Raw genomic sequence first — 17,493 nt, 5'->3', positions numbered from 1 at the left:
GGAGCCAGGGCAGTGTGGAGCCAGCGTGGAGCCAGGGCAGCATGGAGCCAGGGCAGCGTGCGGCCAGGGCAGCGTGGAGCCAGGGCAGCGTGGAGCCAGGGCAGCATGGAGCCAGGGCAGCGTGCGGCCAGGGCAGCGTGGAGCCAGGGCAGCATGGAGCCAGGGCAGCGTGGGGCCAGGGCAGCGTGGGGCCAGGGCAGCGTGCAGCCAGGGCAGCGTGGGGCCAGGGGAGCGTGCGGCCAGGGCAGCGTGGGGCCAGGGCAGCGTGGGGCCAGGGCAGCGTGCAGCCAGGGCAGCGTGGGGCCAGGGCAGCGTGGGGCCAGGGCAGCGTGGGGCCAGGGCAGCGTGGGGCCAGGGGAGCGTGGGGCCAGGGCAGCGTGCGGCCAGGGCAGCGTGTGGCCAGGGCAGCGTGGAGCCAGGGCAGCGTGGGGCCAGGGGAGCGTGGAGCCAGGGGAGCGTGGAGCCAGGGCAGCGTGGGGCCACGGGAGCGTGGAGCCAGGGCAGCGTGGGGCCAGGGCAGCGTGCAGCCAGGGCAGCGTGGGGCCAGGGCAGTGTGCAGCCAGGGCAGCGTGGGGCCAGGGCAGCGTGGGGCCAGGGCAGCGTGCAGCCAGGGCAGCGTGGGGCCAGGGCAGTGTGCAGCCAGGGCAGCGTGGAGCCAGGGCAGCGTGGGGCCAGGGCAGCGTGCGGCCAGGGCAGCGTGGGGCCAGGGCAGCGTGCAGCCAGGGCAGCGTGGGGCCAGGGCAGCGTGGGGCCAGGACAGCGTGCAGCCAGGGCAGCGTGGAGCCAGGGCAGCGTGGAGCCAGGGCAGCGTGGGGCCAGGGCAGTGTGCAGCCAGGGCAGTGTGCAGCCAGGGCAGCGTGGAGCCACGCGGCCAGGGCAGCGTGGAGCCAGGGCAGCGTGGGGCCAGGGCAGTGTGCAGCCAGGGCAGTGTGCAGCCAGGGCAGCGTGGAGCCAGGGCAGCTTGGAGCCAGGGCAGCGTGGAGCCAGGGCAGCGTGGAGCCAGGGCAGCGTGCGGCCAGGGCAGCGTGGGGCCAGGGCAGCGTGGGGCCAGGGCAGCGTGGGGCCAGGGCAGCGTGGGGCCAGGGTAGCGTGGGGCCAGGGCAGCGTGGGGCCAGGGCAGCGTGCGGCCAGGGCAGCGTGCGGCCAGGGCAGCGTGGGGCCAGGGGAGCATGGAGCCAGGGCAGCGTGCAGCCATGGCAGCGTGGGGCCAGGGCAGCGTGCGGCCAGGGCAGCGTGGGGCCAGGGCAGCATGCAGCCAGGGCAGCGTGGAGCCAGGGCAGCGTGGGGCCAGGGCAGCGTGGGGCCAGGACAGTGTGCGGCCAGGGCAGCGTGGGGCTAGGGCAGCGTGGAGCAGGGCAGCATGCGGCCAGGGCAGCGTGCGGCCAGGGCAGCGTGCAGCCAGGGCAGCGTGCGGCCAGGGCAGCGTGCGGCCAGGGCAGCGTGCGGCCAGGGCAGCGTGGGGCCAGGGCAGCGTGCGGCCAGGGCAGCGTGCGGCCAGGGCAGCGTGCGGCCAGGGCAGCGTGGAGCCAGCGTGGAGCCAGGGCAGCGTGGGGCCAGGGCAGCGTGGGGCCAGGGCAGCGTGCGGCCAGGGCAGCGTGCGGCCAGGGCAGCGTGGAGCAGGGCAGCGTGCGGCCAGGGCAGCGTGCGGCCAGGGCAGCGTGCGGCCAGGGCAGCGTGCGGTCAGGGCAGCGTGGGGCCAGGGCAGCGTGGGGCCAGGGCAGCGTGGGGCCAGGGCAGCGTGGGGCCAGGGCAGCGTGCGGCCAGGGCAGCGTGGGGCCAGGGCAGCGTGGGGCCAGGGCAGCGTGCGGCCAGGGCAGCGTGCGGCCAGGGCAGCGTGGGGCCAGGGCAGCGTGGGGCCAGGGCAGCGTGGGGCCAGGGCAGCGTGCGGCCAGGGCAGCGTGGGGCCAGGGCAGCGTGGGGCCAGGGCAGCGTGGGGCCAGGGCAGCGTGGGGCCTGGGCAGCGTGGGGCCAGGGCAGCGTGGGGCCAGGGCAGCGTGCGGCCAGGGCAGCGTGGGGCCAGGGCAGCGTGGGGCCAGGGCAGCGTGGGGCCAGGGGAGCGTGGGGCCAGGGCAGCGTGGGGCCAGGGCAGCGTGGGGCCAGGGCAGCGTGCGGCCATGGCAGCGTGGGGCCAGGGCAGCGTGGGGCCAGGGCAGCGTGGGGCCAGGGCAGCGTGCGGCCATGGCAGCGTGGGGCCAGGGCAGCGTGGGGCCGGGGCAGCGTGGGGCCGGGGCAGCGTGGAGCCGGGGCAGCGTGGGGCCAGGGCAGCGTGGAGCCGGGGCAGCGTGGGGCCAGGGCAGCGTGCGGCCAGGGCAGCGTGCGGCCAGTTCAGCGTGGAGCCAGGGCAGCGTGGGGCCAGGGCAGCGTGGAGCCAGGGCAGTGTGCAGCCAGGGCAGCGTGGGGCCAGGGCGGTGTGCAGCGAGGGCAGCTTGGAGCTAGGGCAGTGTGCGGCCAGGGCAGCGTGGAGCCAGGGCAGCGTGGGACCAGGGCAGCGTGCGGCCATGGCAGCGTGGGGCCAGGGCAGCGTGGGGCCGGGGCAGCGTGGGGCCGGGGCAGCGTGGAGCAGGGCAGCGTGGGGCCAGGGCAGCGTGGAGCCAGGGCAGCGTGGGGCCAGGGCAGCGTGCGGCCAGGGCAGCGTGCGGCCAGGGCAGCGTGCGGCCAGGGCAGCGTGGGGCCAGGGCAGCGTGGGGCCAGGGCAGCGTGCGGCCAGGGCAGCGTGGGGCCAGGGCAGCGTGGAGCCAGGCCAGCATGGAACCAGGGCTGCGTGCGGCCAGGGCGGCGTGGGGCCAGGGCGGCGTGGGGCCAGGGTGGCGTGCGGCCAGGGCGGCGTGGGGCCAGGGCATCGTGGGGCCAGGTGTTTGGGAAGGCTCCACACTCCGTGCCAGGTGAGTGCCCACCGTCTCATGCTGATTCTAATACTGATTCCACTCCCCACATTACTCTCCCATCTCTGTCTGTTGGTTCTCCTCCAATGGCCACCCTTCCACAGCTCAGCCCCAGCCTAGACAGCTCCAGCCCAGATAGCCTCAGACCAGACAGCCCAGTCCAGACAGCCCCAGTCCAGACAGCCCCAGACCAGACAGCCCCAGATCAGACAGCCCCAGACCAGACAGCCCAGTCCAGACAGCCCCAGACCAGACAGTCCCAGATGAGACAGCCTCAGACCAGACCAGACAGCCCCAGACCAGACAGGACCAGACCAGACAGCCCCAGACCAGACAGGACCAGCCTAGACAGGACCAGACCAGACAGCCCCAGACCAGACAGGACCGGACCAGACAGCCCCAGCCCAGACAGGACCAGACCAGACAGCCTCAGACCAGACCAGACAGCCCCAGACCAGACAGCCCCAGACCAGACAGCCCCAGACCAGACAGAACCAGACCAGACAGCCCCAGACCAGACAGGACCAACCCAGACAGCCCCAGACCAGACAGCACACGACTAGATAGGACCAGACCAGACAGGACCAGCCTAGACAGGACCAGACTAGACAGCCCCAGACCAGACAGCACACGACCAGACAGGACCAGACCAGACAGCCCCAGCCCAGACAACCCTAGCCCAGATAGCCTCAGACCAGACAGGACCAGCCCAGACAGCCCCAGACCAGACAGCACACGACCAGACAGGACCAGACCAGACAGCCCCAGCCCAGACAGGACCAGACCAGACAGCCCCAGACCAGACAGCCCCAGACCAGACAGCCCAGTCCAGACAGCCCCAGACCAGACAGTCCCAGACGAGACAGCCTCAGACCAGACCAGACAGCCCCAGACCAGACAGGACCAGCCTAGACAGGACCAGACCAGACAGCCCCAGACCAGACAGCCCCAGACCAGACAGCCCCAGACCAGACAGAACCAGACCAGACAGCCCCAGACCAGACAGGACCAACCCAGACAGCCCCAGACCAGACAGCACACGACTAGATAGGACCAGACCAGACAGGACCAGCCTAGACAGGACCAGACTAGACAGCCCCAGACCAGACAGCACACGACCAGACAGGACCAGACCAGACAGCCCCAGCCCAGACAGCCCTAGCCCAGATAGCCTCAGACCAGACAGGACCAGCCCAGACAGCCCCAGACCAGACAGCACACGACCAGACAGGACCAGACCAGACAGCCCCAGCCCAGACAGGACCAGACCAGACAGCCCCAGACCAGACAAGACCAGACCAGACAGCCCCAAACCAGACAGGACCAGACCGCTCCAGACCAGACAAGACCAGACCAGACAGCCCCAGACCAGACAAGACCAGACCAGACAGCCCCAGACCAGACTGCCCCAGACCAGACAGGACCAGACCGCTCCAGACCAGACAGGACCAGACCAGACAGCCCCAGACCAGACAAGACCAGACCAGACAGCCCCAGACCAGACTGCCCCAGACCAGACAGGACCAGACCGCTCCAGACCAGACAGGACCAGACCAGACAGCCCCAGACCAGACAAGACCAGACCAGACAGCCCCAGACCAGACTGCCCCAGACCAGACAGGACCAGACCGCCCCAGACCAGACAGGACCAGACCGCCCCAGACCAGACAGGACCAGACCAGACAGCCCCAGACCAGACAGGACCAGTGCTGCAGGAGGGGGGGCTCCTTGCCCTGGGCTCAGGGGCTCTCAGATGGGCACAGGGCTCACCTCTCAGTGGCTGCCCGCAGCTCGGCCAGGTGTGTGCGGATTGCTGTGGCCTGTCTCCAGAGCAGGAGGACGCCCCTGGGCTCCTGCCGGCCTATCTGCAGAGTCTGAGCACAAGACACCTGTGTCCACTTTTAGGCCAGTTTTCCCCTCTGCCCCTCCCCCCCCATTCCAGGTGCAGGTGCTGAGCCAGCTCTATGAGGCTGGAAGGGGCTTGTGTAATGCCACATTCTCACACACGCAGATACACTCACACACAGAGTGACATGTCCTATAAGCACACACACTACTTTCACGCACTCAGAGGCCCATACGCTACGCTCTACACACAACACACACACCTTCCTACAGATAAAAAAACTGCCTGTGCAATGTCGAGAATTGAACAGAGGAAGAAAATCTTCCTGGTGGGTTTGGAGCCCCAAGTTAGACAGTTTGCAGCCTGGGTGCACACAACCTGGGTGTTCTTAAAAACACTCGGGGTGAAAGCGCACTGCCATGCGGCCCCAGTTCCTGGGGCCCGGGAACCCCGCAGAGGCAAATGAAAGTCCTTTCTGGAAAACAGCGTGTTAGTCTCACATTTCAAAGATTTTCCACCCAGTCCCAAGGAAAACAAACATCTCTGTTGAAAAAAACAAAACAAAACAAAACCAAAACCCTCTAAAGTCCCAAGGGCACAAGGCAGTACGAGGCTTGAGCAGAAACAAAGAAAACAGCGGCTATTGGAACTTCCTGGACGCGGAACTCGTAAGCCACGCAGGCCCTTCGAGGGCCCCTTCCTGCAGCTTGACCGGCAGCCACAGGGTGGTCCCCCCCGGAGCGGGGACTGGCCCCAGCTCACTGATTCTCAGAGAGGACAGAGGGCTGAAGTGCTCCTCACCTCACAGGCTGCTGGGCCACCCAGAAGGGAGGACCAGGCCCCGCCCTGGGACAGGCCGCGACGCCCTCTCACCCCTCCCGGCCCCTGCTGCCACCTACCACCGGCCACAGGCGCCAAAGCGCGCGGCCGCCACCAGATGGGCAGAGGCAGGGGTGGGGTGGGGGCACCTCTCTCTGGCCCCGGCGCCGAGCCCCGCCCCGCTCCCGCCGGCCCTGCGGCGGCCGTGCGCTGCCCTTCACCGTGGCCGTGGCGGTCACCGTGGCCAGCTCCCGCGTCAGCGCCTCGTTTGCCGTCCTCAAGTGCTCCAGCTGTCCTCGCAGGAGGGCGTTCACCTGGGAGAGGCCCCTGCTCCTAGGGACAGAACCGCGGCTGCCTGAGCTTGGTCGTGGCTTCCTCTTAGGCAGTGGCGGTCCCAGGCCCCCAATCAAGGGGCTCCGAGCCCCCGTGCCCAGCTCTGCCCCGTGGGTGCGGATGGAGCCTGGGGGCGGGGCTCTCCTTCCCCTGCTCTCCTCCTCCCCTTCTCTCTCTCACACCCCTGCTGCCCCTCTGTCCCAGGAGGGAAGACTGCTGTCCCTGCGTGGGGCGGGGGCCAAGGCCCCTCGGGGCTGGTCTGCAGGTGCTCTGGTCTGCGGGGACACAGATGCCCATCTTGCCATCAGCGGGACACCTGGTCCTGTTTCACTGGCACTGGCCTCCATGTGGGCTATTGCTTCCCCTCGAAACGGGTTTTCGAGATAGATCACGGATCATGTCTATATCTTAGTAACTTGGGAGCCAGAGATGGGGAGGACTCTGATTCGAGGCCAGCCTGGGGAAAATGTGAGGGTCTTCCCTGAGCATGGACCCGCTGCGGGAAGCGGGCCCAGGGGACGGGGCCAGGGTGGCCGGGGGTCCCCGGTGTTTGGGGAGGCTGCCCACGGGTCCAAACACCCACAGCCCTGGGGGAGAATTGGCAGAGCCCGAGTAGACGTGGGCTGAGGGGTGTGGACAGCAACCCTTTCCAGGGCCTAAGAGCATGCGGGAAGGGATGTGGACAGGGGAGACAGGAGGCCACGCCGTGTGACCTCAGCCATGGGTGGACCTCTCCCTTTGCATTCAGGGCTGATCCTGGCAGAGCAGGCACAGCTCTAAGTGGTGAATGCAAGTCTGGACGTGGGGAGGGGAGTCCCCGTGTGTCCGTCTGGGGGTCTGGACGTGGGGAGGGGAGTCCCTGTGTGTCCGTCTCGGGGTCTGGACGTGGGGAGGGGAGTGTCTGTGTGTCCGTCTTGGGGTCTGGACGTGGGGAGGGGAGTCCCTGTGTGTCCGTCTTGGGGTCTGGACGTGGGGAGGGGAGTGTCTGTGTGTCCGTCTCGGGGTCTGGACGTGGGGAGGGGAGTGTCTGTGTGTCCGTCTTGGGGTCTGGACGTGGGGAGGGGAGTCCCTGTGTGTCCGTCTCGGGGTCTGGACGTGGGGAGGGGAGTGTCTGTGTGTCCGTCTGGGGGTCTGGACGTGGGGAGGGGAGTGTCTGTGTGTCCGTCTTGGGGTCTGGACGTGGGGAGGGGAGTGTCTGTGTGTCCGTCTCGGGGTCTGGACGTGGGGAGGGGAGTCCCTGTGTGTCCGTCTCGGGGTCTGGACGTGGGGAGGGGAGTGTCTGTGTGTCCGTCTTGGGGTCTGGACGTGGGGAGGGGAGTGTCTGTGTGTCCGTCTCGGGGTCTGGACGTGGGGAGGGGAGTGTCTGTGTGTCCGTCTTGGGGTCTGGACGTGGGGAGGGGAGTCCCTGTGTGTCCGTCTCGGGGTCTGGACGTGGGGAGGGGAGTGTCTGTGTGTCCGTCTTGGGGTCTGGACGTGGGGAGGGGAGTGTCTGTGTGTCCGTCTCGGGGTCTGGACGTGGGGAGGGGAGTGTCTGTGTGTCCGTCTTGGGGTCTGGACGTGGGGAGGGGAGTCCCCGTGTGTCCGTCTCGGGGTCTGGACGTGGGGAGGGGAGTCCCTGTGTGTCTGTCTTGGGGTCTGGACGTGGGGAGGGGAGTGTCTGTGTGTCCGTCTCGGGGTCTGGACGTGGGGAGGGGAGTCCCTGTGTGTCCGTCTTGGGGTCTGGACGTGGGGAGGGGAGTGTCTGTGTGTCCGTCTCGGGGTCTGGACGTGGGGAGGGGAGTCCCCGTGTGTCCGTCTCGGGGTCTGGACGTGGGGAGGGGAGTCCCTGTGTGTCCGTCTTGGGGTCTGGACGTGGGGAGGGGAGTCTCTGTGTGTCCGTCTGGGGGTCTGGACGTGGGGAGGGGAGTGTCTGTGTGTCCGTCTCGGGGTCTGGACGTGGGGAGGGGAGTCCCTGTGTGTCTGTCTTGGGGTCTGGACGTGGGGAGGGGAGTGTCTGTGTGTCCGTCTCGGGGTCTGGACGTGGGGAGGGGAGTCCCTGTGTGTCCGTCTTGGGGTCTGGACGTGGGGAGGGGAGTCTCTGTGTGTCCGTCTGGGGGTCTGGACGTGGGGAGGGGAGTGTCTGTGTGTCCGTCTCGGGGTCTGGACGTGGGGAGGGGAGTGTCTGTGTGTCCGTCTTGGGGTCTGGACGTGGGGAGGGGAGTCCCCGTGTGTCCGTCTCGGGGTCTGGACGTGGGGAGGGGAGTCCCTGTGTGTCCGTCTTGGGGTCTGGACGTGGGGAGGGGAGTCTCTGTGTGTCCGTCTGGGGGTCTGGACGTGGGGAGGGGAGTGTCTGTGTGTCCGTCTCGGGGTCTGGACGTGGGGAGGGGAGTCCCTGTGTGTCTGTCTTGGGGTCTGGACGTGGGGAGGGGAGTCTCTGTGTGTCCGTCTGGGGGTCTGGACGTGGGGAGGGGAGTCCCCGTGTGTCCGTCTCGGGGTCTGGACGTGGGGAGGGGAGTGTCTGTGTGTCCGTCTTGGGGTCTGGACGTGGGGAGGGGAGTCCCTGTGTGTCCGTCTCGGGGTCTGGACGTGGGGAGGGGAGTGTCTGTGTGTCCGTCTGGGGGTCTGGACGTGGGGAGGGGAGTCTCTGTGTGTCCGTCTCGGGGTCTGGACGTGGGGAGGGGAGTGTCTGTGTGTCCGTCTCGGGGTCTGGACGTGGGGAGGGGAGTCCCCATGGTGTCCGTCTCGGGGTCTGGACGTGGGGAGGGGTGTGGTCTGCCATCAGGCTGAGCAGCACTCTGCAGAAGCACACTTTGGTGTCCCCTCCTTTCTCGCTTGGGCTTGGCCCTGGACGTGACTTGGGGAGAGGCCCGTGCCTCTCGCTCTAGACCCTTCTGCACCTGCTCCCTCAGGCAAAGGCAACCCAGGACCATCAGGAGCTGCTGGCGGCCGCTCCAGGCGCTGGGCCTGCGGCGTCTGGGGCAGCGGCCACCTGCCCAGCTGCCCTCGCGTCTCACCTCTGCTCCGAGGCCTCCAGGCGGTCGAGGGCCTCCTCCAGGTCCACGCTGTGCTCCAGCTCAGATCTGCGCAGCTGGGCCTCAGTGGTCTGCAGCCGGGCCTGCAGCTGGAGGAGAATGCAGCCCCTGGGCCAAGGCCCCGAATCTCCAGGGTGGGGCACCCACGCCCCAGAGCCCACCCTGGGCGGGGGCAGGACAGACCCACAAGAGGATGGGGCTGAGGTCGAGCTGGCTCTGAGCCGGAGCCGCTGTCCCCCGCCTGCCCTGTGCCAGGCACGCGTGGCCTACAGAGGGCCGGGTGCAGAGGCTTGCTGACGGAGAGGCCATGCAGACCTCCCTCCCCCAGGAGGCATGGCCCCGGCATTCACTCACAGATGGCTCTCTTGGGCTCTGGGGACACCCTAGTGCCGTGGCAGGGGGAGGACCCCATGCTGCTGTGAGGTGGGGCTGCGCCTCCCGCCTGCCCCCTCCGTTATTGGGAGGGGCTATGGCCTGCACACCAGCCCCCCTGGCCGCTGGCCTGGCCCCAGCCAGGCGCAGGGCATCACACGCAGGCCGTCACTGGAGCAGGAACCTGAGCTCAGGGCCTGGGAAGACGGCAGAGAGGAGGGCCGAGGGCAGAACAGCGGCTAACACCACAGCCACTTAGGGCGAGGAGAGGGGGAGAGGCCCCAAGTCAGGGTCTGAGGCTGCCCCAGGGAACCCCGCCCCTGCATGCTGGCGCCAGGACCCAGCCCAGGCCCGGCCTGCATGCCTAGAAGGGACAGGGTCAGGTGGGGCCGCCGGAACCCCACAGGAGAGGCCCGCATCCAGACGGGCTGGTCCTGTTAGTGGTCTGAGCAGGACCCATGAGCGTCTCTTCCTGCCTGTGCCCAGCACCCCGCCTCTGCTCGGAAGATGGCCACCCTAGCCCGGCCCACGCCTTCCAGGGTGTTCCTGGCCAGATCGGGTGAGGGCTTCAAAGTCCCGTCCTGGAGCACAGGCATTTCTCCTGTGAGGGCCAGCATGGCAGCATGGCGGCAGCAGAGGGGACCCTGGGGAGATTGGAGGCACCGTGGGGCTGCAGCTCTGGGAAGCATCCCCGGACCCCTGCACAGGCCAAGCCCACAGGCATTTCCTGCTGGTCCCATGTCACAGACCAGAGGACAGCAGGTTGGCTTGGGCCTGGGCCCGGTAACAGTGGTGTGCCCGAGCACTGGACCGCATGAGCCTGCGTTTCCTGGTCTGCCCTTGCTCGGCAGGGCTCTGAGGTCGGCACAGGCGCAGCCAGGATGGTCGAGGGGCCTCTGAACTTCCCACAGCGGGGCCACACCCCTGCCCTGCTGCTCTTCCCAGTGCTGCTCAGAAGCCCTACTCCTCCACGTGGCAGCAAGGAGGGAGGCTCAGGTCTCCTCTCCGCCTGCACAGCCCACACATCACTGAATAAGCCCCTGCCACAGCTCCCCTGGAACGAGCTGTCAGAGCGCCAGGCCCCCACGTCCCATCCCCTGGAGCCTGCCCTCCTCCATCCTGTCCCTCGGAGCCTGACCCCCACCGTCCCGTCCCCCAGAGCCTCAGAGGTGGGTCTAGCCAGTGGGGAGAGCGTGGGTCAAGACAGGACTGTCTCCCTGTGGGTACTGTCTTTGGAGCTCCTCAGTGGTGTCTTCCCCCTCAGTGGCGCCCCCGCCCCCATGGTATCTCCCCCCCATAGCATCTTACCCCCCAGTGGCATCTTCCCCCATGGCATCTTCCCCCCGTGGCATCTTCCCCCCCGTGGCATCTTCTCCCCCGTGGCATCTTCCCCCCCATGGCATCTTCCCCCCCGTAGCATCTTCCCCCCCGTGGCATCTTCCCCCCGTGGCATCTTCCCCTTGCCGTGGCATCTCCCCCCGTGGCATCCTCCCCCTGTGGCATCTTCTCCCCTGTGGCATCTTCCCCCGTGGCATCTTCCCCCTGCCGTGGCATCTTCCCCCATGGCATCTTCCCCCTGTGGCATCTTCTCCTTCATGGCATCTTTCCCCGTGGCATCTTCCCCCCATGGCATCTTCTCCCCCATGGCATCTTCCCCCATGGCATCTTCCCCCGTGGCATCTTCTCCCCCATGGCATCTTCCCCTGTGGCATCTTCCCCCGTGGCATCTTCCCCCTGCCGTGGCATCTCCCCCGTGGCATCTTCTCCCCGTGGCATCTTCCCCCCATGGCATCTTCCCCCCGTGGCATCTTCTCCCTGTGGCATCTCGCCCCCCCCGTGGCATCTCCCCCCCATGGCATCTTCCCCCTGTGGCATCTTCCCCCCATGGCATCTTCTCCCCCATGGCATCTTCCCCCTGCCGTGGCATCCCCCCGTGGCATCTTCCCTCCATGGCATCTTCCCCCTGTGGCATCTTCTCCCTGTGGCATCTCACCCCCCCGTGGCATCTCCCCCCTGTGGCATCTTCCCCCTGTGGCATCTTCCCTCCATGGCATCTTCCCTCCATGGCATCTTCTCCCCATGGCATCTTCCCCTAGTGGCATCTCGCCCCCCTGTGGCATCTCCCCCCGTGGCATCTCCCCCCGTGGCATCTCCCCCTGTGGCATCTTCCCCCCGGGGCATCTTCGCCCCATGGCATCTTCCCCCCCCCCCCGCCGTGGCATCTTCCCCCCGTGGCATCTCTCTAGGGAGCTGTTGTCGTGCTGAATCTGGTGAGGTGCTGGGACCAAGGGTCAGCACAGAGCAGACCCCCATGCCGGGAGGCTTGGGGAAGGTGAGCCAGGGCTTTGTGGGAAACCCGGCCACTCTGCCTGCTCACCTCTGGCCTCCGTTTCCCCATCTGTTGCCCAAGATGGGCTGTGGCTGAGACGCCATGGTCCAGGCCCAGGACTTGCTGATGGCCCACAGGTGTGGCCGCCAGTCCCAGCCAGTGACCCCACAAAAGGTGGGAGCTTAGCCCACTGGCTCACCAGGCCCCAGCTGGACACTCACCCGCTCGCTGACCATGTGGTACCTGCTGACCAGCTCCTCACGCTCAGCGCCAGCCTGGGCCAGCAGGGCCTCCAGCCGGGCCAGCTCCTCCTGCAGGAGCTCACTGTCCTCCTGAGCCCCGGCCGTGGGGGCGGGCAGCTCCTGCGCCCCTGTGAGCACAGTGTCCAGGTCAGCCTGGGAGGGGGACAGCCCAGCACAGTCCAGGAGGGGGACAGTCCAGCACAGCCCGGGAGGGGAACAGCCCAGTGCAGCCCGGGGGAGACAGTCCAGCACAGCCCGGGAGGGACAGTCCAGCGCAGCCTGGGGGGGAACAGTCCAGCACAGCCCCAGGAGGGGGACAGTCCAGTGCAGCCTGGGAGGAGGACAGCCCAGCGCAGCCCAGGAGGGGGACAGTCCAGCGCAGCCTGGGAGGGGGACAGTCCAGCGCAGCCCAGGGGGGGAAGAGTCCAGCGCAGCCCAGGGGGGGACAGTCCAGCGCAGCCCAGGAGGGGGACAGTCCAGCACAGCCCGGGAGGGGGACAGTCCAGCACAGCCCGGGAGGGGGACAGTCCAGCACAGCCCAGGAGAGGGACAGTCCAGCACAGCCCGGGAGGGGGCCAGTCCAGCGCAGCCCGGGAGGGGGACAGTCCAGCACAGCCCGGGAGGTGAACAGTCCAGCGCAGCCCCTGGGAGGGGGACAGCCCAGCACAGCCCAGGAGGGGGACAGCCCAGCGCAGCCCAGGAGGGGGACAGTCCAGCACAGCCTGGGAGGGGGACAGTCCAGCACAGCCCAGGAGGGGGACAGCCCAGCACAGCCCAGGAGGGGGACAGTCCAGCGCAGCCCAGGAGGGGGACAGTCCAGCGCAGCCCAGGAGGGGGACAGTCCAGCACAGCCTGGGAGGGGGACAGTCCAGCGCAGCCCAGGAGGGGGACAGCCCAGCGCAGCCCAGGAGGGGGACAGTCCAGCACAGTCCAGGAGGGGGACAGCCCAGCGCAGCCCGGGAGGGGGACAGTCCAGCGCAGCCCAGGAGAGGGACAGTCCAGCGCAGCCCAGGAGGGGGACAGTCCAGCACAGCCTGGGAGGGGGACAGTCCAGCGCAGCCCGGGTAGGGGACAGTCCAGCGCAGCCTGGGAGGGGGACAGTCCAGAGCAGCCCAGGAGGGGGACAGTCCAGTGCAGCCCAGGAGGGGGACAGCCCAGCGCAGCCCAGGAGGGGGACAGTCCAGCGCAGCCAGGGGGGACAGTCCAGTGCAGCCCAGGAGGGGGACAGCCCAGCACAGCCCAGGAGGGGGACAGTCCAGCACAGCCCCTGGGAGGGGGACAGTCCAGCGCAGCCCCTGGGAGGGGGACAGTCCAGCGCAGCCCAGGAGGGGGACAGTCCAGCGCAGCCAGGGGGGACAGTTCAGCGCAGCCCCTGGGAGGGGGACAGTCCAGCGCAGCCCAGGAGGGGGACAGTCCAGCGCAGCCAGGGGGGACAGTTCAGCGCAGCCCCTGGGAGGGGGACAGTCCAGCGCAGCCCCTGGGAGGGGGACAGTTCAGCGCAGCCCCTGGGAGGGACAGTCCAGCGCAGCCGCGGGGGGGGGACAGCCCAGCGCAGGGGGCTTTGTGCTCTGCGCCTCTCCTGTCACCTGGCATCGTGCCCCCTCCCTTCTATCCACATCTTTCACCCACACCCAGGCCCGGGTTGAGCCCTAGGAAGAAAGGAATGCAGCAGCCTGGCCTGACGGGTGGGTGACATGCCCGGCCAGGGGAGGGGACCTGGTCCCTGGTGGGGTGACAGGGCTGGGGGAGGGGAGGGGACCTGGTCCCGGGTGGGGTGACAGGGCCGGGGGAGGGGACCTGGTCCCGGGTGGGGTGACAGGGCCGGGGGAGGGGACCTGGTCCCGGGAGGGGTGACACGTCGGGCCGGGGAGGGGACCTGGTCCGGAAGGCAGCCGCTCTTCTGAACAGCGCGTGGTGTCTCTCCACTGAGGCACCGGCTGCCGGGCGGCTCATCACCTGAAGGGGCTGCTGGGCCCTGAGCCATCGGACGGCTGGCCCTGGACACAGATGTGTCACAAGCCCAGGGGGCCAGGCAAACGGTCCTGGCAGCGACCGCACGGGGCGTGGCTGCGGGATGCCCTAGCCCTGGGGTCTGACACCCGCCCCGCTTTGCTGCTGAGTCCCCAGTCGCTGCTCCTCCTCACCTTGGGGTGGCGCCCCGCCCAGGCTGCTGGCCACGATCTCACGGATGCGGGCTGGCACCGGGGTGGGCAAGGCCTGCCCGCCTTCCCTACGCACAGTCAGTGTCCGGTCTTCCCTGCTGGCCATGGGGCCCAGGATGGTGTCTTCCAGCTTCTGAAAAACATCCCAGTGTCCTCTGCTGCCAGTGGGCTCCCGGCGTGGCCGGCACCCACAGGAGCCCCGGGGCAGGCAGAGCCGTCCTGCCTGTCCCAGGGAGAATGTGGCGAGGCTGGGCTGGCCGCCTGAGCCGAAGACTCAGTTTCCCCACCTGTAAGGTGCCTCAGGCAGGCCCTGCTGCAGGTAGTGGTGAGGAAATGGAGGGAAGGGTGCCAGGAAACCCTGCCCACGGCCGGGGCTGTACAGCGCCTGGGTCTGCGCGGGGCCCTGGGCTGGGCCGGGGCTGGGCCGGGGCTGGGTCTGCGCGGGGCCCTGGGCTGCACTGGGGCTGGGCCGGGGCTGGGCCGGGGCTGGGCCCTGGGCTGCACTGGGGCTGGGCCGGGGCTGGGCCGGGGCTGGGCCGGGGCCGGCCCAGTCACTGTACCTGCCTCTCTGGACACGGGCAGGTGGCTCTGCTCCTCTTCTGTCCTGGCTCTCGGGGCAGGCAGCCCCACAGCTCATCCCCACAGTGGGGGAGTGGTCCTTAGACCCCACCATGGCCACAGGCCCAGCCACAGAAGGCACTGACTACAGGTACCACGAGATGCCACCTTCCTTTTTTTCCTTGGTGGTGGGGCTTAAACCAGGGCCTGGGCGCCGTCCCTGAGCTCTTCTGTTCAAGGTTAATGTGCTCTGTCACTTTGAGCCACTGTGACACTTCCAGTGGTTAATTGGAGATAAGAGTTTCATGGACTTTCCTGTCCCAGCTGGCTTTGAACCACGGTCCTCAGAGCTCAGCCTCCTGAGTAGCTAGGATTACAGACGTGAGCCACTGGCTCCAGCTACCACCTACCTTTTCTTCCTCTCCCTGTCTCCCTGTCTCCCCGTTTCCCCCCTCTTTTCTGGCACTGGAATTTGAACAAAGGGCCTCATGCATGCTAGACAAGTACTCTATCACTTGATCCTCAGCCCTTTTGATTTAATTTTGGGGATAAGATTTCACTTTTTCCTGTTCTCCTATCTGTGCCTCTCAGTAGCTAGGATTACAGGTGTGTCCCACCATGCCTGGTTTTTGTTGTTTTTTGTTTTGTGAGATGGAGGGCTAGCTAACCATTTTGATCAGTCTGGCTTCAAACCAAGAACCTCCTGGCCTCTGCCCTTGGATTAGCGGGGATCACAGAGGTGCCCTGCCATGCCCAGTGCTTCCCACCTCCCCTGCGGCAGGGCCCAGCCTGGGGGGACATGCTGCCCCCATGGGGGCAGGGCAGGTTCAGGGGGGCCCGGGCGGGGTGCGTGGGCCTCGAGGTGCGGCATCCTTCCCTCCCGCGGTGTCAGGCTCTGGGTCTGACCGCAGGGGAGAGGCGGCCAGCAGGCAGCCAGCACAGGCGTCCCACTCCACAGGAGTCCCTGAGAGACATATCAGGGGGACCCCGCCCCCCCAGGGTGTCTGGATAGAGTGAAACATTTTGTGACGTAGGTAGGGTGCTGACATTAACCACCCAGGTCTGTAACACACTCCCTGTGACGGGTGGGGGGAGCTCAGGCCTGCAGCAGGGCGCGGTGCCCGCAGCCCCTCTCCTGGCTGCTGGCCAGGCTGTCATGGCTACCCTGCCTCCAGGGATGTCTCCAGAAGTCCCCCCAGCTGTGGGAGCGCGTACGCGGCCACACAGCACCTGCTGCAGGAGGCCTCGCTCCCACCCCCGGCCGGAACACTCTGGAAAACATGCACCCCAGTGGGTCTGGAAGACTGCACTGCAGGAGTGCCGGCCAGGACGGACCACGGATGCCTGATGCATTTCATGTGAGGGTGGGGTGGGGCCTCCCTACCCAGTGCCGGGTCCCTGCCCGGGTGGCTGCAGGGCGCGGCTGGCGGCCCGGGACCTGGTGGATGTCCTTAGGACTGCAGGTCATGTAAGCAGCAAGCAGCCTGTTGGCAGAGGCCGGCCCTCCCTCCCTCCTCCTTCCCTTCTTCCCTCCCTCCCAGTCCGCTCCCCACCTTTCCCACATGCTGCAACCCCAGACCCAATGAAAGACCGCTCTGTCTGCCCACCGCCGTCAGAGGAGCAGGCTGAGCTGCTTAGCTAGGAGCCTGCCAGAGGCTGGAGGACCTTTAACCTTGACAGGACACAGAGCTTCCTGCGAGGCGGGGCGGCCGCTCAGGTCTGTAATCCTAGCTACTCAGGAGCAGAGCCTGGGATGTTACTGTTCAAGGTCTGCCGGGCACCAGGGCCCAGGATCTCCATCTCAGCCAGCAGGAAGCTAGGCATGGCAGCCGCGTCTGCGAGCGGCTGTGAGATGTGGGGAGCATGGACAGGCTTGCTGTGCAGCCTAAACGGGTGTTCATTCCAAAAGGATGGAAGCAAAAAAGGCTGGGGCGGGCTCAGGTGGTAAAGCCCGCACCAAGCAAACGTGAGGCTCTGAGTTCAAACTCCTGTCCCCCAAAGAGCCCCCCAGAGAGCCGGCGGGGGCTGAAGACCCTCACCCCAAAGAGCCCCCCAGAGAGCCGGCGGGGGCTGAAGACCCTCACCTGGAAGCACCAGGGAGCAGGGGCCCCGCGCCCCCAGCCTGAGCACAAGGGGGTGGCTGGGCCGTTCCGGAGGGCCTGGCAGAAAGGAGGCCACAGAGACGCTGAGCTTCGGAAGAGGAGAGCTAGAACTTCAGGGTCACAGCAGGGGGACCCCAGGGGCTGGAACCCTTGGCCCAGGGAACCAAGATCTGAGAGCCTGGCCTCTTCCATGCTCAGAGCTCCTCTGCATTTGAGACGCAGGAACTCAAGGCCACCAGCACCAGAGCCTGGGTGACCTGCATTCCCTTGGGGAACCACCACCATGGCCCGTCAACCATTGCTATAGGTACTGAGGTGTCCCAGTTTCTGAGCAGAACTCTGCTGGGTTGGGGTTCAGCTGGGGAAGAGCATGGGCCTGGAATAGGGGCCTTCCTGGGGCCGGCCCCTTCCATGCCAGAAGGAAACTTCCAGAAAAGACATGTAGGGGCGGTTCACCGGGCCCTCCTGGCCTGCCACATTAAGAACCTTGGAACTGAAGGCAAGGAAAGACCGGGCAGGGGCTGGGAGGGGACCCCCACTTCCAGACGCAGCCTCAGGCCTCCTGGCTTTCCCCAGAACCAGATGCCCCTCCGCTAGCTCCCAAGGCTCTGTGGTCCCACACTTGCGTCTCCCCGAATCCTTATCACCTGGGTCCTGATGGGCAGACACAGCATTCCATCTTCCCGGTGTCCCCGAGCCTCTGGCCCGCCCAGCCTCAGGTGCCTGACCTCAGACCTGGGACAGTGGGGAGGCAGTGAGGTATTCCTGGGGCACTCTGCTCCCCTCCCCACGCCCCCGCCCCTCTCCTGACCCCACGCACATCCTTTTCCATGCTGC

General features: G+C 67.6%; 1 protein-coding gene across 1 annotated transcript in view; it reads right to left on the bottom strand.

Annotated features, from left to right (window-relative positions):
* Crocc2 (ciliary rootlet coiled-coil, rootletin family member 2) overlaps positions 1 to 16,941 on the bottom strand; it is a 43,021-nt gene extending 26,080 nt beyond the window's left edge. The window contains exons 1-6 of the mRNA XM_042689085.1: positions 16,639 to 16,941; positions 13,979 to 14,129; positions 11,814 to 11,962; positions 8,874 to 8,980; positions 5,697 to 5,880; positions 4,653 to 4,756 (exon numbers count right to left, since the gene is read on the bottom strand). Coding sequence (XP_042545019.1) covers positions 4,653 to 4,756; positions 5,697 to 5,880; positions 8,874 to 8,980; positions 11,814 to 11,962; positions 13,979 to 14,129; positions 16,639 to 16,941 — 998 coding nt within the window. The remainder of the gene's footprint in view (positions 1 to 4,652; positions 4,757 to 5,696; positions 5,881 to 8,873; positions 8,981 to 11,813; positions 11,963 to 13,978; positions 14,130 to 16,638) is intronic.
* Positions 16,942 to 17,493: the final 552 nt, after the last annotated feature.

The sequence above is a fragment of the Dipodomys spectabilis genome, unplaced genomic scaffold, assembly GCF_019054845.1.
Source record: "Dipodomys spectabilis isolate Male_0828 unplaced genomic scaffold, ASM1905484v1 ptg000124l, whole genome shotgun sequence".
NCBI lineage: Eukaryota > Metazoa > Chordata > Mammalia > Rodentia > Heteromyidae > Dipodomys > Dipodomys spectabilis.
Note: the sequence above shows the minus strand (reverse complement) of the source record. Positions and strands in the feature narration are given on the sequence as shown.